Source organism: Lonchura striata, chromosome 23 (genome assembly GCF_046129695.1).
Source record: "Lonchura striata isolate bLonStr1 chromosome 23, bLonStr1.mat, whole genome shotgun sequence".
Taxonomy (NCBI): Eukaryota; Metazoa; Chordata; class Aves; order Passeriformes; family Estrildidae; genus Lonchura; species Lonchura striata.
Window position 1 is genome coordinate 1,691,463 of NC_134625.1, and position 22,508 is coordinate 1,713,970.

Consider the following 22,508-nt stretch of genomic DNA (forward strand, 5'->3'; position numbering starts at 1 on the left):
TCTCTGGGAACACAGGTGGGGGAGGCTTTGAATCTCTGTGTGCTTTTGTGCTTGGAGTGCTTTGCTCTGCTCTGAAATCTCAGCCCTTTCCTGCATGGCCTGCCAGGGAAAAGCAGAGGCTGGGAGTTCCCCAGGGAAAGCTGCGTGGCAGAGGGGATGTGAAGAGCTGTGACAAAATACCACAGGAGAGAGCAGGGAAATTGTCCTCCACAGTGCATGGCCACGAGGAGAAAATGAACCAAGAACAGACCTGCAGCAATGACCCCTCTGGAGCATTAACATTTCATCAGTACCAGTGAAGTCACAGAAGAGCTGAGAGGGAGATTCCCATTGCACACCAAAGGAGAAGCCAAGGCACCGGAGGGGAAGGTCCCAGCAGATATCTCCAGGGGACACTTTCCTGCCAGGAAGCCAGGCTGTGTGCGGGTGACATCATGCTGCTGGTGTCCCCAGTCGTGTGTTCTGTTTATGTTTGATATTATGTTCTGTGCTTTCAGACCTGACTCTGAAAGTGAAGGTTTGTTTTGTCTTGTTATCAGCCAGCTCACCTCCTGCCATGGTCTCCTGTCTAGAAGAGGCTGGTGATGGCTTTGCTTGCTTGCTCTTGCTCCTGCTTTTGCCTTTGCTTTTGCTTGTTAGTTAGTTTAGCTAAGCAGTCCAATTTTTTCCCTGGATTGGTTTTTTTTTCCCTTCCTGAATACCATCCAACCTGCTCTGGACTGGGACCCTCTAAACCCCGAGGAGCACCGGGAGCCTGCGCTCTGTGATCTGCAGCAGCCATCCCCAGTGCCCAGAGCAATCCCCAGCGCCCAGACCCGGCGACCACCCCCAGGAGAGACTTTCTGGATTTGTCACCTCTTCAGAGTGGTGAAAGAGTTCTGTTGTCATCTGGTGTTGTTCATTTTTTGGTGCTGGGGAGTGCTTTATTTGTTAAATAAACAGGTTCTTTTCCACTTCTCTCCAGGAAAATTCTTCCCAAACCAGGTGGGTGGGGAGGGGCCACGGGGGTTTGTTTTCTGGGGGCTCCTTCCAGATGTTTTCTCCCAAATTTGCCCTAAAGTAGGATAGTTTATGAGTGGCACCTTCCTGTGGCTCTTCTGCTGCTCTCCAGGCCCACGGCCCTGCTGCTGCCTGGTGGGTCAGGCTCCAAAGGTGCCCAGAGCAAGGAAACCTCCAATTAAATGGGGTGGCCAGGGCTCCAAACAAGGAGGTTTCCTGCCTTGAGGAGGCCAGACAGGTGTTTTTGCAATCTTTAGACCAAATTATCTCCCCAAGTTTGCCAGAGCTCCTCGGTGAGGATTTTCAGGCTGAAGGGGAGGGTGAGGCAGGTCTGTGGAGCCCTCAAACCACACAAGGCTCTGGAGAACAGAGTGAGCCTGACTGCCCCAGCAACGGGCTCTGACAGGAGATCTGGAGAGCTCTGCCCTTGGCTGCTGCTGAGAGTGATACTCTTGTTTTCTGGGTTTTTTTTTCCCCCAAACCTCTTAACCTGCTCTCTCACACTGCAGAGCTGGGAGCCTTTTGTTAACTATTTCCTGCTCTGGTTTCCATGGAAAGCAGAAAGTCACAGGCACCATCTCCCAGGAGATGACAGAAATGCCTCTGGCCTGACAATCCCTCTGCCTTTAACAAATGAGGCCAAAGAGAAAAACCATCAAGATGCAAAACAGGGATTTCAAGTCCATCTGCTCAAGTGCCACAAACCCTCAATATTTTAGAACAATCAAGTGCTAAAAAATTCCCAAGCTATTTAGGTAAGTCCACACAGAGGCATTCTTTCCCCTAAAAAGGGCAAAAAAGAGGCAATAAGCCTGTATATTGCTAAAGTGCTGGGGGAAGTGTAATATATTGTGATTTAAAGCATTTGATCTTGCTTTTCCCTGGTGACACACTTCTAATTCTCATTATTTCTAAGCTTTGGGCCAAGGTCCCATCTGTTACACCAGTACCTGTTTTTCCTGAAGTTTCAGCTCATTGCCCCAGGGCTTCTGCTGTCTCCTGGGTAACATGATCCACCAGCAGGACACCTGGCAGCATCCAAAGCCCTCTAAGTGAGAGGTTCAGTGCCCAAAGCTGGGCTGAGGTACCCAGAAGAGGAGCTCCTGATTTCACTCTTTGCAGTGCTGTTTGAAGCCTGATTTCAGCACCTCTGAGTCTCAGCTTCCGTGAGATCTGTAAGAACCCCTGGATTTCTCTATCTGCTCATGCCCAGACAGCACAGAAGAGCAATTCAAACACCAGTGATGTTTGCAAACCAGCATGTGTTCCTTTTCCCTGCAGGCACTCACACCAGCCCTCCTCACTCAGCTGGAAGTTAAACCTGCTTTGTTTCAGTGCCCTCAGCTGGGCAGCATTTGCCCCATGACACCTAAAGAACAGGGTCAGCTGAGGTTCAAGGTGCAGGAATGAGGAGGGATGTGAGGAAAGCCCCAAGCTGTGAGCAGCTGAGGGTGAGAGGAGGCCCTGTGAGGAGTGGGAGCTCCTCTTAGTCCATGTGGCAGCAGAATGGAGCTGCTCTGGGGGCACATTCAATGGAGTCTGCATCTAAAGTGGAATTCTTAATGAAACAAAAGTGCAGTGCTCTAAATTTAGGTGCTCTATTAATGTTTTTAAAAGCCGCAGAGTGGCTGAAATCGGAGTCGTTGCTTCCATCAGGCCAAACCTGAAATGCTGGAACCAGTGGGGGAAACCTCACGGGTTTGAGTGCTGAGCTCCCTTTTGCTGTCCCTGCCCATCCTTGGTGGCCCTTCCAGCAGTTGTTGTGTATTCCTAAGTGACACAACCCACAGCTGTTAATACTTGTAATTTCATTTTATGCTTTAGCCTTTCTGGCAGCAGAGTAGCAAGGCTAGAGCTGGAGTAGAGTGAGACAGCAAATAAACAACATCTCTTTGCTGCCATGCAAAGAGATACCCATCTTTCAATATCAGATCTGTTAGTCTAATAACCCTTTGTTTGTGTTGCAGAGCAGGTTCTGTCTCGCACTCCAGCTACAGCCACATCAGATGGGCCATAAATCATGGAATAATACAGGCAGGAACTGGGACTTGTCTGGTAAATCACTTTGTGCTGGTAATATGCTGATCTCTGTGGGATGGGGATGGATGAGATCCCTGGATTGAAGGCAATGCTGTGCTATGACAGTTATACATGAGGGATGTTCATAGCAAACCCACGCTGCCATTTATTGTTTAGTCAGAAAATTTCCCTTTGTATTATAAATATTTCACACGAGAAGAACATTCCCGCTAATTCCAAGCACACAGACAAGCTTGCCAGTGGCCAGGGATGATCAAAGAGCAGCGGCTGGATGGATGCTGCGGCTCCAGGGGGACTCCAGAGCTGCAGCTCCTGCACGGTGAAGCCATTAGTTCTAATGGAGCAGCTCACGCCTTTCCAGGGATCGCTGCTCGGTGGAAATGTGCCCTGTGCTCCCCATCCCGGAGAGGGGAGGTGAGGAGCCGGGTTACACACTGCTCGTGCCGCTAAGGGTGTCGTCCTTCCAGCGCTGAAGAACAGATGACAGGCTCGGCTGTCCTGCCCAGCTCCGTCCTCTCTCCTAAGGTCAGGAAGCTCGGGCTGCTGCGTTAATAAAACAGCCCCAGTCCCATCACTCAGTGCCGCCTTTATCTGTTCCAGACACCTCTGGCTGCCAACAGCCCCGTTCTATTTTTACGGAGCAAAAGCTTTCCCGGCTCCGCTTCCCTGCGCTGCCCACTTGATGTGCTGTTCACACCTCGTTCACTCTTCACACCCCTCGAGGACCTGGCGGGGAAAGGATCCCTGCCCTGGGACGGCAGGACAAATAGGAGCCAGAGCTGCTGTCAGCACTCGTGCCTCTGGGGGGACAGGAGGGAAAAGGGCGAGGGGGGGATCTTTACTCCTTCAGCTCTCCTGAGCATCCCTTCTCTCCTTGTGGTCAGCTCGGAGGGGAAGCCGGCAAGAAGAGCGTCCTCTCATCCAGAGCCTGAATCAGTGCACTCCGGCTGGAACTTCCCTGAAATCCTCCCTGTGGGAGCACAGCCTTCCACAGGGGGTCCAACATATCCACTGCCAAATGCCCAACGACTGAGCACGTTTGAGACTCACAGTCCCAGATGAGCAATTTAATTATTGAACAAACTTTCCAGATGTGCTAAAGATTCTCTGGATAATCACTGGGATCACGGGGGCCAGGCTGGTTCAGCTCATCCCAGAGTCTTTAGGGTTGCCATGCAGGAAACACATCCCAGTCCTTCAGCACTTGCTAAGGCTTCAGCAGGATGTGCTCCAAGTGTGCCTACTAAACCAAGTGTAGTCTTGGAAATATTCCCAAACCATCCATCTCAGTGGCAATTAGGAAAGAAATATGAATCTCATGTTATCAGTTCAGAGTTTTTCCAGTAACTTTCTACTTAATCTTTGGAATGTGCACTATTCAAAGAGAGAGGACCACAAATTTAATTGGGATGAGAACAAATGCATAGGCAAAATATAATTTGACTTTAAGGAATGATCCCAGTATTTAAAACCTATCAGTTTTGCCCTCCACCTCAGTTATTAATAGCACAGGTGCAAAAGCAATCAGCCACTTCTCTTGGGATAACCCAAAGCTGCTGGGGTTGTGTGGAGATCTGGAAGGGTATTTGGGCACCTGCAGGTCAGAACATTGTGTGCAGATGCCCTGCTGAATGCAGCCTGGCTGTGAGCTCCCACTCTAAGAATAAACACTTCCTAAAAATAAACCTGTGCTCTCCTGGCTTTAGTTTTTCCTTTGTTTTCTTTATTTGTTTGTTTTCTTTCTCTCTTTCCTTCTGCTCACCTATCCAGCCATAGTCTCATCTGCACTTTGTATGGCTCAAATATTCCAAAAATCCTCTCTCCAGCCTCCTAGCACAGAAAGAAAACTACAGCACTGTTAAGTTCACTTTCTAAAATCACAGATATGAAAATAAGCCATTTTGGAGCCAGGCATGTGTTTTACAATAATTTACAAAGCCTGTAATTCCATCCTCATAACCATCAGCAGACTGTGTAAGGAGTGAATCACTGAATTGACTTGGATGAGGAAAAGGCAGCTTTTTTATGTCAGAATTACAGCAGGAATAATTTAGAACTTATTTTCAATTGAAAAACAAATGAAATGGTTCAGAGACTTAAGAATACTCACAGGGAGCAGATGGACAACTACCACACTAGTACGAAGTTCAACATCATAGAGCCTTTTCCTGATTGTCACTTCAAGTCAGGTGTCCCTCCATCCCTCAGTCTCCCTAAGAAGAACAGCAATATTGGCACAAAGGGCATGAGAAATCTGTAAGACTTTCATATTTTGCACCCCCACTTCCCACTCTTTCCTAAAGGAAAGTTCCAAGTCCAAGGGAAAGTTACCAATCCCCCACATGTCACAGGTAAGGGGTTTGGTTCCTTCCTCTGTCATGGTGAGCTGGGCCAAAATCTTCTTTGTGACTGAGTGGTCATTTTGGAAATCCAGCTGGATCTGCCTCAAGGGAACATGATTTTCCCAAGCCATCAGAGCACGGATCTCACTCACCATGACTGAGCTCCTTTTGTACTCAGCCTTTCCTCTTCCTCATGCAGAGCAACATCAGTTTAAGTGTTGTCATCCCAGCTTTTGTCTTCCCACTATCCAGCCCTTCCACATCAGCAGGGATGGGGGCAGCCTTCCCCAAATATATTCTTTCATTGAATGTTTCCAACCAGGCTACATTTTTCATGGTCTTTATTTGCATCAATCATGCTAAAAGCTGATGTAGCATTACTTAATCTTTGACAGGGGGAGAATTAAGATACAGGTTTATTCACTTACAGAAAATGTCAGACTAGAATTAGATGATCACTTAAGGGATTGAACTTAACTACTACGAGAGCTGCTTTCTCAAATAGAAAATGTTCATATTCTTGCCTTTTTTCCCCCCTGGGTTGTGGTGGCATGAAAATGGGATTTATTAGAACCTGGAGTAAGTTTGGGGTAAATTATCCTGTTCTTTTCTTCAGTGCAAACAACTGATAGCTGAATATTCAGCATCAAACTGCACTAGGCTGGGTCTGGGAGCACCCTGGGTAGTGCAGCTCACACAGAGGAATTTTAAGCATTTGTGCCTGAGGGCGAGTGAGATTGGCTGTGCAGTCTGGGTCTGGTCTGGCTTCTGACAGTGCTGGGAGCTGATTTACAGAGCCAGGACAGCCCCTCTGCAGCTGAGGCTTTGCACACACCAAGCACACTGCTCCGAGCTGCCAGAAGGATGGAATGCAACACCAGTATCCAAGAGATCATTCCATGCACAGCCCAGGATGGAATGCAGTTGTCCCAGCACTTTGTCCTGGGGCCCAAGGAGGCCAATGATATATCCAGGGAAGTGCTGGGAGGAGCATTGCCAGCAGGGCAGGGAGGGATCCTGCCCCTGCACCCAGCCCTGGAAGCACCTCTGGGTGCTGTGTCCAGCCCTGGGGACACCTCTGGGTGCTGTGCCCAGCCCTGGCTCCTCCTGGAGCAGGGCCAGTGGAGGCTGCAGAGCTGAGCAAGGGCCTGGAGCATCTTTGGTGCTCAGGAAAGGCTGAGGGAGCTGGGGCTGCTCAGCCTGGAGAGGAGCCTCAGCTGAGAGGGGCCTCAGCTCTGGGTGTCCTGTGTGTCTCTGTCTGTCCCTGTCTGTCCCTGTCTGTCCATGTGTGTCCCTGTCTGTCTGTCCCTGTGTGCAGGACTCAGAGCAGCCCAGGCTCTGCTCCAGGCCCAGCAATGGCCCCAGAGCCCCGGGCAGGGCCTGAGCTCAACAATTCCCTGCCCAGGAGGCAGAACTCCTGCCCCGGGCAGTGCCAGCCCTGAAGGGAGGGTGTGGAGTCTCCTCCCTGCAGATATTCCAGAAGCCACTGGACACAATCCTGTGCCCTGCCTGTGCTCTGGGATGGCCCTGCTGGAGCAGGGAGCCAGGACCTGGTGACCCTCTGAGGTTCCTTCCAGCCTGACCCATCCTCAGATTTTGTGCAAATCTTCTCCTCTTAATACGCTCACGTGGGTCAGGGGGCTCACTGCAATTATCACTAAATTAATACCAATTAAATACCTCAGTAGTGAACAGGCAGCTCTGTAGCCCTGGTCCTGCGCTGTGCTGAGTTCCCACTGATGAAACACCCAGGCACTGATATTTCCTCTGCACCATTCAGTGCCCAAGCAGGACAAACAGCCCTGGGAGCGTGGAGCTGGGATGGGGAACACCAGCAGCTCTCCAGGAACCCATCCCTTCATCTCCAACCAGGCCTAGCCACTGCTGCCCAACCTCCTGCCCCTTGTAAGGAGCTCTGGTGGGGAGGGGGTTAACAGGCAGCCACACACATTTTCCTCCTCCCTAGCAGAGTTCCCCCAATCAAAGCAACAGCCTGTTTTCCAGCATGGAGCTCCTCTTCCCACTCCAGGGTCACAGATTGCCAGCCTTGTTTTAATGAGCTGTGTCCTGCAAATTTCACAGTCACTTCCAGTCTAATAAGGGAACCCACAGGGGTGGTGTTTTCAATTTGCTCCTCTTTCCTGGAGAGTTTGTGCCATACATCACATGGAGCAGCTCACAGCTGGTGCAAAGAGAAAAGAATTAGCTTGTATTCCCCACGCAGGGGTTTTATAATTCAATATTTATTAAGATTGGGGTCCTCTCATTTGAAAGGCCAAACAGTTTGTTTTACTATGTGTGGGATAGATTACGTTAATATAGTGAACAAGGGCTTCCAAGAGCTAATTTAGTGAGGGTATTGAAAAGCCCTGCACATGATAGAAATATTATGAACAAGTAAGAATCCTTAATACTTTGTCTAACCAAGCCCTGTGCATACAAATTAAACATAATTGGAAACCCTGTTCCAACCATCAGACTAAGGGCTACTTTACAACTGAAATGACACCTAAATGTCTAATTTTAATTTTAAATTCACCCTATAAAAGCACAGCCTGATTGTTTTCCTCCCTTTGAAAGAAGATTTATGAAAAACGAGCAAATCTAAGCCTCACTTAAATGTATATGAATGAACACAGCTTTCAGCTGAAGCTCATTGCAAAGCAGAACTCCTTGAATATTAATTAATTCTTCCAGACATTCGATATTCCCCTGTACACACAGTAGCACAATACTATTGCTCAGTAAATAATACCAGAGTCCCATGAGGAATTCGGAGATCTGGTTTCAACTTTTAATCTAAAAGCAATGCAAAATATTCCATCATTTTGGAATATAGACTATATCAATATTCACATAGAAAACTTTGCATTAGAGCCACAGAACTGGAAAAACCCTCTAAGACCATCAAGTCCAACAGCAGCCGCCTGGCAACAACAGCCCAGCATTGCCAAGGCCATCACTAAACCATGTCCCCAGGTGCCACAGAATGGGAATTCCACCCTCCACCCTCCCTGTCCTGGGCCGCTGTGGAAGGGCTGGACAACCCTTTCAGTGAAGAAATTGTCCCCAGTATCCAACTAAACCTCCCCTGGCCCAGCCTGAGGCCGTTCCCTCTCCTCCTGTCCCTGTTCCTGGAGCAGAGCCCGACCCCCCGGCTGTCCCCTCTTGGCAGGAGCTGTGAGAGCCACAAGGTCCCCCTGAGCCTCCTTTGCTCCAGGCTGAGCCCCTTCCCAGCTCCCCCAGGAACTCTCCAGCCCCTTCCCAGCTCCCTCAGGAACTCTCCAGCCCCTTCCCAGCTCCCTCAGGAATCCTCCAGCCCCTTCCCAGATCCCTCAGGAATTCTCCAGCCCCTTCCCAGCTCCCTCAGGAATCCTCCAGCCCCTTCCCAGATCCCTCAGGAATTCTCCAGCCCCTTCCCAGCTCCCTCAGGAATTCTCCAGCCCCTTCCCAGATCCCTCAGGAATTCTCCAGCCACTTCCCAGCTCCCTCAGGAATCCTCCAGCCCCTTCCCAGCTCTGTTCCCTGCCCTGGACACGCTCCAGCCCCTCAATGTCCTCCTTGTCAGCGGGGCCCAGGGCTGCCCCCAGCACTGGAGGTGCCCCAGCAGTGCCAGCACAGGGGACAATCCTTGCCCTGCTCCTGCTGCCACCCCACGGCTGGCACAGCCCAGGTGCCCTCGGCCTCTTGCCCACCTGGGCTCATGTCCAGCCACTGGCACAGCACCCCAGGGCCTTTCCCAGCCCCTCTGCCCCAGCCTGGAGCTCCGCAGGGTTGGTGTGACCCCAGTGCAGGAGCCAGCACCCGGCCTTGGTGGCCTGTTGGATCCGGGGTCCAGCCTGTGCCCATCTCTCTGCAGAGCCCCTGCCCTGTGGCACAGCCACACCACAGTCAAAAGTACACCACAGCCGCACCTACAACACAGCCACAGCCACAGCACAGCCACAGCACAGCCACAACACAGCCACAGCCACACCTACAACACAGCCACAGCCACAGCACAGCCACAGCACAGCCACAGCCACACCTACAACACAGCCACAGCCACAGCACAGCCACAACACAGCCACAGCCACACCTACAACACAGCCACAGCCACACCTACAACACAGCCACAGCCACACCTACAATACAGCCACAGCCACACCTACAACACAGCCACAGCCACAGCACAGCCACAGCACAGCCACAACACAGCCACAGCCACACCTACAACACAGCCACAGCCACAGCACAGCCACAGCACAGCCACAGCCACACCACAGCCAGAGGCACAGCTACACCACAGTCAAAGGTACACCACAGCCACACCTACAACCCAGCCACAGCCACACCTACAATACAGCCACAGCTGCACCTACAACACAGCCGCAGCCACAGCCAGAGCCACAGCACAGCCACAACACAGCCACAGCCACACCTACAACACAGCCACAGCCACACCTACAATACAGCCACGCCACAGCCACACCACAGCCACAGCCACACCACAGCCAGAGGCACAGCTACACCACAGTCAAAGGTACACCACAGCTGCACCTACAACACAGCCACAGCCACAGCACAGCCACAGCACAGCCACAGCCACACCACAGCCACACCACAGCCAGAGGCACAGCTACACCACAGTCAAAGGTACACCACAGCCACACCTACAACACAGCCACAGCCACACCTACAACACAGCCACAGCCACACCTACAATACAGCCACAGCCACAGCACAGCCACAGCCACAGCTACACCACAGCTACACCACAGGCACAGGCGCCCAGCTGGGTGGCACTGACTGGGGTGCCCTCCATCCCCTCCCCACGCCCTGCAGAAAGGCACTGACCAGGCCTGGTGCCAGGCTGAGCCTCGGGAGCCCCAGCCCTGCCCAGCTGGGTTTAACCCGTTCCCTGCCATCTGCTGGCTGTTACCTGAGCACACCGGCCAAGCCGCGAGCAGAGGGTTTCTCAGCAGAATACTCTGGGAAGTGCTGGCAGAGGCTTTACCAAAGCCCAGGTATGGGGACTCACAGCCTGTCCCTCCGGGTCTTCTTAGGGCTTCTCCATGGCTGGGGGGTGGCCAAGACTTCTCCTGCCTCTGGCACCAGCTGGGGACTCCTGGCAGCTCCCTCTGCTCCCCGAGGGTCCCTGGGCTGGAGCCCCCCATGCACCTCCTCTCTGCTTTAGAGCCACCCATCCCAGTGCCTGCATTTGAGATTCTCCCACCCAGCATTTGGGCATTTAGCTGCTCTATTGAACAGAATTAAAGGATTTAATTTAGTGAGATTTGGCATTAGCTTGTGCTTCTCTACTGTCCATTAGTGTCAGAGCTGAGCTATGGATCCATTCCAATAAATGTTTGTACAAACATGTTTGTATACAGATTCATGCAGCTATAAATTCAGCATGAGGCACTTCTCACTGAAACATGCACCATGACTCACTGAAAACATGAAGAGAATTTCATTTTTTTGAGGGAAGGATTTTTTAATTAGCCAGTAAAGTTCAGGAGACAACACATCATCCAATAGTGAACTGCTGCAAATCCTATTCAATAGTGAATAGGCTGCTGTGTTAGGAACCTCCCAAACGAAGAGCAGCTAAAGGAAGTATTTTTTAATCTGTCTCTCACAAATATTCCTGGTTTGGATGTTTTCTGCTTAAACTATTTGTGTTAATGTGATTATTCAGTTAAACGAGTAACAAGAAGAGGTTCCTCAACACAGGGCGTGGCAAACATCTTAAGCACGGCTGGAAAACTGCATCATGTCTGCATCATACCCAAATGCCACCATATGCTCCTGCTGTCTGCACAAACTGGAATGAGAGCCAGCCACTCAAGAACCAGGAGGTGCACAGGGGCTTCCCAGTGACCAGTGCTCACCTTCTGGTACAAGAGTGTACAAGAGACTGACCCACACTTAGACCCTTGCAGGTTAGCAGTGAGGCTTGTGTCCATGCAGCCGCTTTACAGTTCTCATGGGCTCATTATTAACCTTAAATCCAGGTTTAATTTTCCACGTCCTGCTGGAAGACATTATTAACCTAAATCCAGGTTTAATCTTCGATGTCCTGCTGGAAAATCTCAGAATGTCAAGGAAAAAATTCTCCCAAGTGATCTGGAGTGACTTTCTGTGGCCTGGAGAGCAGGAGAACACAGCGTGGAAAACAAAGAAAACCAGCTTTACCTGACACCACAGTTAATAAAAATTAAATGTCAGACGGGACAAGAAAAAGTGATGTGTTAACATACAGAGGACAGGATCCATGAGAGACTCTGAGTAATGAAAAGGTCAGGGGAAGCTATAAATAAAGCCTGAGGCATGTGAGGTCTGGGGAGGCAGGGAGCTCATCAGGGAGTATAGAAACTCAGGCAATTAATGGATATGTTTTATGTAAATGGAGCAATTTCTCTTCAGGTATGGAACCTGCTCTTTCTCAGAACAGTACAGACCCTCCCTGTCCACCTGCAAAACACAGCAAGGGCTGACCATGGTCCTTGTAGGGACTGGACTGTGCAGGGACAGCTCGGCCCTGGGGATAGGAGCCATTCCTACCTCTGCCAGGCTACCTTGTGCAGGCATGTCCCAAACACCACCTGAGACTCAGTTTGTAGAACCCACCTTCTGCAAGGAAAATCCTGAGGGCCTGCAGGTTTTGCAGGTGGGAAATGTCCTGGGTTTGCATGGTTACATGGTCTGATATTGCCAAGGCTTTCCTCCCCCTCGTCTGAGTCTCCAATTCGGTCCCCTCTATATGGACAGTGTTATTTCTGGTTCTTATCCCAGCATCCATGCCTGTGCTGATGAAGCACAGCCACAGAGAGTTGTCCCACCCTGCACTCAAGGGCTGCACGATGTCCTGTGCCAGCGTCCCACACCACTGTTGTACAAACCTGGACAAACAAACAGATTAAACTGCAGCCATAAAGCCCCAGCTCTAAAAACCAACCCATTTAGAATTCAGGACATGCTCATGGACCTTCTTGAGCTGGAGCCAAAGCAGATCCCACAAAGCCACAGGTGTGAGCACTGAACTGTGTGGGGTCAGAGGGAGCCAGGGGCAAATCCAGTTATGGTGCCTTCCCCACATTGTCTGGAGTGAGGGGCAGCTCTTTGTGCTGGGCTGGCTGCTCAGGAACACCACCAGGACCAGCTCCTCATGCAGCTCACGGGGCTGAATTGTGGGAGTGTCATGCAGGAGGAGCTGCACGGGTGCTGAATTGTGGGAGTGTCATGCAGGAGGAGCTGCACGGGTGCTGATTTTTGGATGCGTCATGCAGGAGGAGCTGCACGAGTGCTGAATTGTGGGTGTGTCATGCAGGAGGAGCTGCACAGGTGCCGAATTGTGGGTGTGTCATGCAGGAGGAGCTGCACAGGTGCTGAATTGTAGATGTGTCATTCAGGAGAAATTGCACAGGTGCTGAACTGTGGGTGTGTCATGCAGGAGGAGCTGCACAGGTGCTGAATTCTGGGTGTGACATGCAGGAGGAGCTGCACGGGTGCCGAACTGTGGGTGTGTCATGCAGGAGAAGCTGCACAGGTGCTGATTTTTGGATGTGTCATGCAGGAGCTGCACAGGTGCTGAATTCTGGGTGTGACATGCAGGAGGAGCTGCACGGGTGCTGAATTGTGGGTGTGTCATGCAGGAGGAGATGCACAGGTGCTGAATTCTGGGTGTGACATGCAGGAGGAGCTGCCCAGCACAGGCTCTGCAGACACAAGCTCGGGAGCTGAGCTCTCTCAGCAGCAGATGGGGAGAGGAACGGGGTGGGCGAAGCACAGGGCAGCGAACAGCCCCGATCCAATAAAACCCGACATCCTGAAACCCAGCGTGGAAGGGTTCCTCCTCTCCGCTGTCCCGGCAGCCCCACGAGATCCAGGTCCTGGCCCTGTCCCTCTCCGTTCCCAAGTGCTGTTTCTGTCCCTTTATCTGCCTTGGCAGCGTGGAGAGGCTTTGCCAGGGAAGCACAAACCCCTCCTGGGCTCCCTGGAAGGGTCCAGCAGGCCAAGGCTGTCTCTGCCTGCACCTGGCACTGCCTCCCCTCCTCCCATTCCGGGAGCAGGGGAGCAGCTGAGCCCTGCAGATGGGCACTGGGGGTGGCCGTGCTGTGGCTTGCTTGGCACAGCACTGGCGGGCACGCCACGGAGCGAGCGGGAGCACGCAGGGGCTGAGCAGCCAGCAGCTTGCACCATCGTTCATCTTCCTGCTACTGCGAGCTTTCCTCCTCATTCAGGGATAAATCTGCAGCAATGTGGAGGCTTGGAGCTGTCAGCCTCATTCTTCTCAGGTGCTTTTAGGTGATTTCCTACAGTGCACTTCTTGCACTTTTTGGTGGTGGGAACAGCTGTGTCCCTGCTCAGTGAGCTGCACACCAGGACATGAGGCACTCCTGAGTAATCCTGAGTGAAATTGCAAAGCATTTGCTCCTCTTTGAGATGGAAATATGTTTTTTATTAACCTTGGGCTTTATCTGCATTTAGTAAATCACACAGGATATGAGGACCTGAGTAAAATTAAGAAAAACAGATTTTAAGATTAGTATTTTTTGACATCTATCCCCAAAACATTCATCAACCAGGATAGTGAATTCACTGGTTCTCAGCCTAACCCATAGCAGCTGTTTGTACACACAGTAAAAATACAATCTCTTTCAATCTGATGAAAATCCCATAAAGGAAAATGTAATGAAAGAAAGATGGGTCAAAAATATGATTCATTTGCACTCCTAAAATGCAGGCTAGTCTTGCTGAATTTGCACATTGTAACTGCAAAAGGCATGAAATCCTTAAAATATTTCTGCAATGGTCTTATGCTGAATGAAGAGCTTTATGAATATTTCAATTACAAGATGAGGCTTGAAAGGATACAGTTGTTTCAATTTTGAATCACCCTTCCTTAAATAACTTGCCCTATTTGGTAGGAAACGAGACTCAGTTAAATCTGACACAAACTGGGTAAGGATGGAGCTCCCTGAGCTGGAACCCCCTCGCTGCCCCCCTTTGCTGCTTGGGACAGAGCAGGAGCCCTTGGCCCCCCTGGGACAAACCAGCCCTGTCTGATGGCTCCAGGCCTCCTCTCCTCCTCCTCGCCTCTGTTATTTACAGGATTTGGTAAATGAAAGGCTCAGCTCTTTGCTGTGCAGTGCAACACCTGCCCCTCTGTGCATCAGGAGGCCATCCTGTCCTTTTGGGATTTGAGAGATGCCCAGAGAGCAGCAAATCCCACTGTGCTGAACTGATCAGCTCGTTTCTATTCCCAGGTACAGAAAGATCCCTGATTTCCTCCTCTGTCCTACTCAGAGATGCACCATGATGCAAATACTCGTGTGTTAAAGCACAGCTTTACAACCACTTCATGTCCTCGTTCTGATATCACTAATCCAGCCAAATACAGCTCTGATTTTGAGGAGTTATTCCTGGTTTTACTGGAGTTAATGAAACCAGGCTGGCTTTTTTTCATTAATTCTTTTAGACCACCCAACTGAACCAGAGTCAGTATTTGCCCACACCTTCAGTGCTTGCTAAACTGCATCTCTGGAATTGCATTCATCCCAACACATGAAGCACAGATTTTAGTGGAACTTCAGATTTCACCTTCTTGGAAAAGCAGTTGCATGTTTGTATTACCTGGTTCCATCTAAGCAGGACAGCTCAGTCCTGCAAGGAGAATAATAAACTTCCTTCAGCAAAGCTGCAGAATTAGATTTTACTTTTCAGCAGAAATTATCCTCCAGCACCAGCTGTTTAGCACAGACACCCCTGTATGCATTTTCTTATGCACAACAGCGTCTGAAAGTGCATCTTTCCCCTCCACTTCCTAAGGCAGGACTTAAGAACCAAGTTCTGGTTTGATAGTTGTTGGCAAAGCTGAGGGACTCACTGGGCTCCCCATTTCCCTGAAAGAGAATGATCACCCAAAATTAAATCAGAATTCAGCCCTGACTTCCTCTTGGAATAAAATGCCAGCATCTGTATTCTGCCACTCGTCACAGCCACCAGAGTCCAGACACCTCTGGAAATGAAGCCCTGACTGGAGTCACTCCAAGCAGACTCTCAGGAGTTCATCACCACTTCCCTGGCCTCTGAATGGAACCACTTCTGAAAGCTTGCCTGGTTTCCCTGGACCTTAATTAAGCATCTTCTCTTTCCTCCACCACACTGCTGTTTAACACATCCTGGCAACCTGCCCCTCATATATTGCAGGAGATATGGCTGGCAGCAAACAGAGCTTATCACTGGGTATTAATTACTTGAGCATAAATAACATTCCCTCTTCTCTCAGGTCCATGATCCACCCTTTCTGATGGAAATATATTCATAGTAACAAGAGAGGGAAAACAATGAGGCGGTAAATTTAAGCCTAAAATGAGTGATGAGTCTGCAATGAGTGAAAATTAAAGCCAGGATAATTAAAATGAAAAATAAAGGTACATTTCTAAGAGGGATGTTGATTAACCCCTGCCCAGAATCATCTGCCAAAGCAAAGGCTGGATTTTTCCATTCTATCTTCAGATCAGTCTAAGAAATTAACTCCAGTCAAAATGAAAATGCTTAATATGGATAAATATGGGAATTCATACGGGAGAAAGAAGCACCCGAGGCACACACCCAAGGCCAGCTGGGCCCTCCATGAGCACCAGTGGCACTGCCCACGGCCAGAACAGCTCGAAGGCCGGGTCTGGGAAAGCAGCTGATGGAATAAAAGCACGGGGTGTGCAGGGCTCCCTCCCAGAGCATTCCCAAAGGCTCCCACAGAGCCCAGCTGAGCACAGAGCTCTGCTGTGCTCCCCTGCCTGCTCCACTGCCCCCTCAGCTCTCCTCCTGGAGAGGTGCTGCCCAGCCTCCCTGCACAGGCAGGAGATGGAAGCACAGGAACCAGCTTTTGGCTGTTCCAAAGATCTCAGGGGTGACTGCAGGGCAGGAGCACGCCCTGGCATCCAGCTCCTGCTCTGCACTGCTCAGGGTGATTGTGCTGTGCCATGTGGGATCTGCCTCTGTGCTGTTGGGAAAGCCTCTGAAGGTGCAGCTTTGCCTGCTGGGGACACAATGTGTGTAGAGAGGCACCTGGGCTCATGTTTAATAAGCCAGCCCTCAGGTGCTGTGTTAAAATGCAGGGTTCAAGTGGAAATGTTTGCACACACAACACTGGCAGCTTCTGAGTGCCCCTGTTATGCATAAGTGGCTCCTACATGAGTTGTGGATGGATTCTGTCGTGACTTTGCCTTATCAGTGATACATTCATAAAGCAGATGTTTTCCATGTTTTGAATATGTATTTTTAGCTTGTTTACTGGGTCCATTATAGAAATGGTTATTCATGGGTGAATAGCATGCTTACAGGTTATAAATGTTTCTTGTGGAGTATTAGTTAACATTTGTAAAATTACACTGATGAGTGTAGATTTTATATGGGGTATTTACGTGGGTGGATGTATCTCTGTGAGTTATTTCAACTCTCGTAAGAGACGCAGCTTTGTATTTAAATGTTCATTACAGCAAAGAGTGCATCTTTTATGCTTTTATTCCCATGGTTTATTGTCTGTCCTGCACATGCTGGTGAACAGCAGGGAAATGGATCCAATTGTCAGAGATGACAGTTCTGGAAGAGGTGCTCTCCCTCACTTTTAGGAAAGTTCAATACACTCACTAAATTAAAACTCTTTCAGGAAAAGAACAACCCTGGGGCCTGCCTGATAGGCTTTGGAAGGGGTTCCCAAACCCCCAGAAGTGGTGGCCAGGCTGCACAACTTGAAAATATGTTTTGAAAATACAGGAAACATAGGGTGCCCCCAGGCCTGGGGATCCTCTGCTCCGGATCTGCTCAGCTCAATGAGGAATGCAGGAGGGGGTTTCTCCATCCTCCAGAAACAGGGAACTTCCCGGGCTCAGCTCATGCAGGCACAGTTTGAAACCTCCGTTCAGGAAGTCACTGGGGCACATTTGCAGATTCCAAACACAAAACAAGTCTTGTGCTACCCCTCACACCGTGTGAGGGATTTGCACCACCCACCCTTCAGCAGACATCCAGCCAGTAACAACCCAGATTCCTTACATGAGGATACATGAATTCCCAGACTCCACAGGCTTAGGAAGGAGCAGTTTTGTGGGATGAGATCTCAAGGGCAGACTAAAGAGCTTTTGGGTATTTGCAGGTGGCTATTTTCTCCCTGGGAGGCAAGAGCCAGGAAGGAGAAAGGTGCAGAGGGAGTCCAGTGCCATTTTCCAGGCTCTGTCTCCGGCCTCACAGGAGGGACCCATCAAACCTCTCTCATGTTCAGCTGAGCTGGACAAGGCACTCGCTGGCCAGGGTTTATGTAACATCCCTCTGAGGGCTCAAACTGCCTCTGACTTGCACAGACCCATTGCAGTTTTGCTTTTCACTTCCATCTCCTGCAGTAGGAGATAACTTCAGCTACAGAGGAAGAAAATCTGAAACCCAGTTTTGATTTTTGACACGTAATTATCTTGCAGAGGTTGGGTGAGAAGGTCTCAGAAAATGAACATTCTAAGGATCTCATTTTTCTCTCTGTTTTCTTCTCTCTGTTCCTCTGAGGCTCAGGATAGAAAAAGAGGAACCTGAGCAGAAAAACGAAAATGAGACCTCTAGAAAAATTCTGCCCACTCTGAGGCTGTAAGGTGCTTTCTAGAATTGATGAGCATTTCCAGTGGAGTTCCTTACCTTGAAATGTGCAGTGTAACTGAGAGATAATTCCTGTACCCTGCAGGCTGAGCTGGCTGCTGCCTCCTAACATGGTTTAAGTACAACACAGCCATGTCGTGGTAATTTTTCCACCCCCTCAGAAAACCCCCCATAAATTTCTCTTTTCCCTAAATTATAAGATTACATCTCTAAGTAAATGGTATCTACAACCCCTACAGATTGTATTCTCTTTCTTGTTTCCATGTCAATAAGACCACTGCTTTCTATTTCCAGTTTATATTTTCTTTGTATTAAAATCAAGAGGCAAAACTGTATTTCGGGTCCTAAGTGTGCAGTTCAGTCCAGACAATGTACATTTATTTCCCAGATAAAGATACAGTCCTTTTTTCTATGGAAGATTACTCTTGCATATTATGTATTTCTCATTTTATTTTATTGAAAAAGTAATTCTGCAGGTAGTCTGCTTTTTCCACCAAAGTTTTAGGAGCAAGGGAAGAGATTTTCCCCAAAAAGGCCATTTTTTTCCCGTGTTGTTGAAATTTGTGGAAATCTTTTATCTCACAGACTGCTTTTCTTCATTTCTTTTCTGGATGAGACAATCCTCTTTGGGAAATCTGGTTTTCTGCTTCTTTCTAAAGATCAAAATTGTTGGCTTCAGTTATGTCAGTGAGTTCCAATTAGCTGCAGGAACATCAGCACTTCAACCTTTGTTTTAAATATGTGCTTTGCAGAAAAGCAGCGAATTTTGCAAACATCCACTTACCCAGTCTCCCTACTCCAGAGCCTCTGAAATTCCAGAACATTCCAACCCCCAGGGGACTATGTTCTTTGTTTTAAATTATCAATTGGAACTACAACTGGGACATTCAGGCCAGAAAAAAGCCTTCACTGGGGCAAAATCTAAACTTTCTCTGACCATGGGTAGCCTAAGAAATGTGTCAGAGATTCCATGAGAAGACTACATTAAACACTTCAGCTGGAGAAGACATATCATTGGATAAACATGTTAAAGGTTTGCAGGAAAAGGTGCCCTGCTCATATCAGACATTTTGTAGGAAATAAATCCCAATGGCTGTGATCCTGGAAGCAAACACATTTGTTTGTAAAATTCATGAAGGCAAAACACTTCACTACATAGCGGGGAGGTTTTTACCTTTTCTTTTAATTTAGCCGGAACAATGTCTACAATACATTGACTCACAAATTAAGTGAAGGTATGAAATCACATTCTTCATACTGAGATGGGACATTCTGGACTGGCTCAACACCCCGGCAAGAGGGGCAGAGTTCTGCACGCCCAGCGAAACAACCGGCGGTGGGGATTTCGGTTTGGACAGTGATGAGAAGAGCGGGCCTTGTCCATGGAGACCAAGATGCTTTGCAGAGGAGGCAAAGCCAGAGCCTCAAGAGGAGGGAGGGGAAGCAAGGCCCGGGCAGTGCGGGGACGCCCAGGGTGAGCCCCAGCTCTGGCTGCCAGCGGGTCCTGCTGGCCAGCCCCGTGTCCCAGCGGGTGGCTGTGCTCCAGCAGCTCCAGCTTATACAGGCACCTCTTCCTTCCCCTCTCCCGCTGTCCCGTTGGCTCCGCTCAGTCCTGCCGGCTCCCTGCCTTCCTCCTCCTCCTCCTCCTCCTCCCTGGCTGTCCCTGTGTCCCGGCCCAGGCCGGGCAGGGGCCCGAGGAGCTGCCCTTCCCGGCGGGACTGGGCCAGCTCCTTGGCACAGCACACGGGCGTGTGGGTCTCATAGGTGCTGTGGAAGCTGTTATAGTCCACCTCGTAAAAATCCTTCTCCAGGGTGAGCACGGGGGTGAAGCGGTGTCCCCACAGCACCTCGGTGTCCATGTAGGAGCTGCGAGCCTGGCAAGTCATCCCTGGGTGGAAAGAGAGGGATATTAGAGGCAAAGCTTCCTCAAGTGCTCACCCAACCACGCCTGGCACTTAAAGGCACTTCTGTGCCGCTTCCGTACCTGATTGCTCTGGGACACGGAAAAGTCTTGGCTTAATAAGCCTCACAAAAGCCTCTATTGTGAACAAGCTGAGCACCCAGAGGAAAAGGGATGCATTCGCCTCGGCATCTTCCAGCCCGTGCTGAGGGGTTTGCAGGCTCTAAGCAGATTCTCTCTGCCTCCCCCTGCTCCGCTGAGCTGCTGTTTCCGTGCCTGACACGGACAGGTCCTGGTGGATCCTGCTGGAACAACCCCCAGCCCTGCAAGTGCTGCCCCAGCCCCGGCCCACAGAGCCCAGAGCACAGGGAGCCCCTGCCCTGCCCTCCTCTGGGGCTGCCCCTCCCCACGTCTCTGCATTAGTGCCACAACTCCCCTGCATTAGTGCCACAACTCCTCTGCAGCAGTGCCACAACTCCTCTGCATTAGTGCCACAACTCCCCTGCATTAGTGCCACAACTCCTCTGCAGCAGTGCCACAACTCCCCTGCAGCAGTGCCACAACTCCTCTGCATTAGTGCCACAACTCCCCTGCATTAGTGCCACAACTCCTCTGCATTAGTACCATAATCTCCCCTGCATTAGTGCAACAATTCCCCTGCAGCACTGACACAATTCCCCTGCAGCAGTGCCATAATTCCCCTGCATTAGTGCCATAATTTCCCCTGCATTAGTGCCACAATTCCCCCTGCATTAGTGCCACAGCTGCACAGACCTGGATGCTCAGCCCAAAGGTGAAGGGTTCCCGTCCCAGCTGGCTTTTGACTCCCCCAGGAGGGCTCAAGCCCTTGTACTGCTGCCTTGTGCTGTGAATGAACAGTGGCTCACAGGAGCTGGTACTTGCCAAGCTGCTTCTCAGCCCCATGGATCAGCATTTCTTTACTTTGTAAAAGTTTAAAGAGAAGCCTTGCAGAGCAGGAATAACCACACCTGTCAGCAAATCCTCTTGGAATCACCTCCCAGGGTCAAGGCTGTCTTCCAAACATTTTTTTTTTTTTTTTGCTAATTATGTTTTGATTTTGGAATTAATTTCCAGTGAACAGCTAACCTAACCTCACAAAGTCCTCCCACTGTTTCTCATAGAGGGTAAGGATTGGCCTGACTGGAATAGATTCAAAACATGCACTTTATCCAGTTTCTGGCCAATACTTTCAAGTCTAATTCCTGCAACCCAGAGCACAGGGACAGAAATCTAAAGTAATGCATAGGGGTCAAAAAATTGCAGTGTCAGATGCTTCAGGGAAGAGCATATCACATATTCTCACTCTGTGACTCCTAAGTGACTGAACTCTCAGAGCACTCAGAAAACCCCTTTCCTTTAAAAAAAACCCCACCTTTGTGAAAAGAGGACTATTTTGTTCTTATAATTGCTGCAGACCATTTAAAGACACCCACACAGGCAAGTTCTCTGCAAAGCTGAAAGTCTCTTAGTGCTTTCCACGGTTTAAAGCTACCAGGCCAGGAGTATTTTCTTCCTTGAAAGGGGAAGAGACAGTGACACATGCAGTGCTGAGGCATCTGCAGTTCCGTGGCACAGGCTGAAAACCCAATCTCTCCCCTCAAGAAGATCTGCAGGAGTGTTTGCTTCTGGGCAGGAACAACAAGTACAGCGTTAGTCACAGTGTTCAGCGTGCCTGCTTCCTGGGCTGGAAGGAGCTGGCAAGTGCAGAGGCTGCCATGAGAAACACATCCAGGGAATTCAAATCACCCCAAGTGCTGCTGCCTTCAGGAGAGGCTCTGGAAGTTCAGCATCTTTTCAGGAAACTCAGCTTTCGCTTTAGAGCTGAAGAGCAGGCGAGGCACTCCTGACTTTGGTGGCTCTGCAATGTGCAGCATCACCAGCCCTGGGGGAAGGAAGTTCAGCCCTCCTGCCCGGGCCAGCTCCTCACTCCCTGCAAGCCCCAGGAGTGCTGCTGCTCTCCCAGTCCTGCTACAGGTTTTGCCAGGGGAGCTGTGTTACAGGCACTGATCCCACACTTTTATTCCTGCTGTCTGGGGGGTCAGGGCTGCAGGGCTAATCCCATTTCCTGGTGCTGCCTCATGCCAGGAGGTTGGAAACCAGCAGCTGGCTAAGATAAACAGGTCCTTTTCCCTTTGCACAGAGCTGGTTTGGCACAGAAATCCCGAAGGCCTCCGAGTGCCTCCTCCAGAGCCAGCAGGGAGAGCAGAAGAGGAGACCCTGCAGGCTCCAGGATCAGTCCTGGATGAGCCAGCTGACTCTTATCCTGGTTTTCCAAGTGCTGCATCAAGGTACCATGAAGGAGTCTTCAGGGCAAAGATGGGGTGTCCTTGTGAAATGTGAGGGCCTGGGGCTCTCTAGGGGAATTCCTGCTTTATAATCCAGGCCTGAAACAGCTCCTTCCCAGGGGGAGCACCTGAGTGAACCTGAGCTCCTGGGACACCATCCCAGTCCCACTCCAAGTATTCAATTAGAGCAGGAACAATGGAAAGCTTTCAGCAAGCAAACACTGCTGCTGCCAGCTTCCTGCAGGAGCTGCTTTCTGTAACCCCAGGGGGACACTGAGCCAGCACAATAAG

At 50.1% G+C, this 22,508-nt stretch overlaps 1 protein-coding gene across 4 annotated transcripts in view; it reads right to left on the reverse strand.

Moving 5' to 3' along the window:
* KCNJ5 (potassium inwardly rectifying channel subfamily J member 5) overlaps positions 1-22,508 on the reverse strand; it is a 70,933-nt gene that overhangs the window by 31,776 nt on the left and 16,649 nt on the right. The window contains exon 3 of one of the 4 annotated variants that reach the window (XM_021531099.2): positions 19,175-19,899. The exons of the other annotated variants lie outside the window; for them this stretch is intronic. Within the exon in view, the coding sequence (XP_021386774.1) occupies positions 19,568-19,899 (332 nt within the window). The 3' untranslated portion in view covers positions 19,175-19,567. Of the gene's footprint in view, positions 1-19,174; positions 19,900-22,508 lie in introns of those variants that run through there. 4 annotated transcript variants of the gene reach the window in all.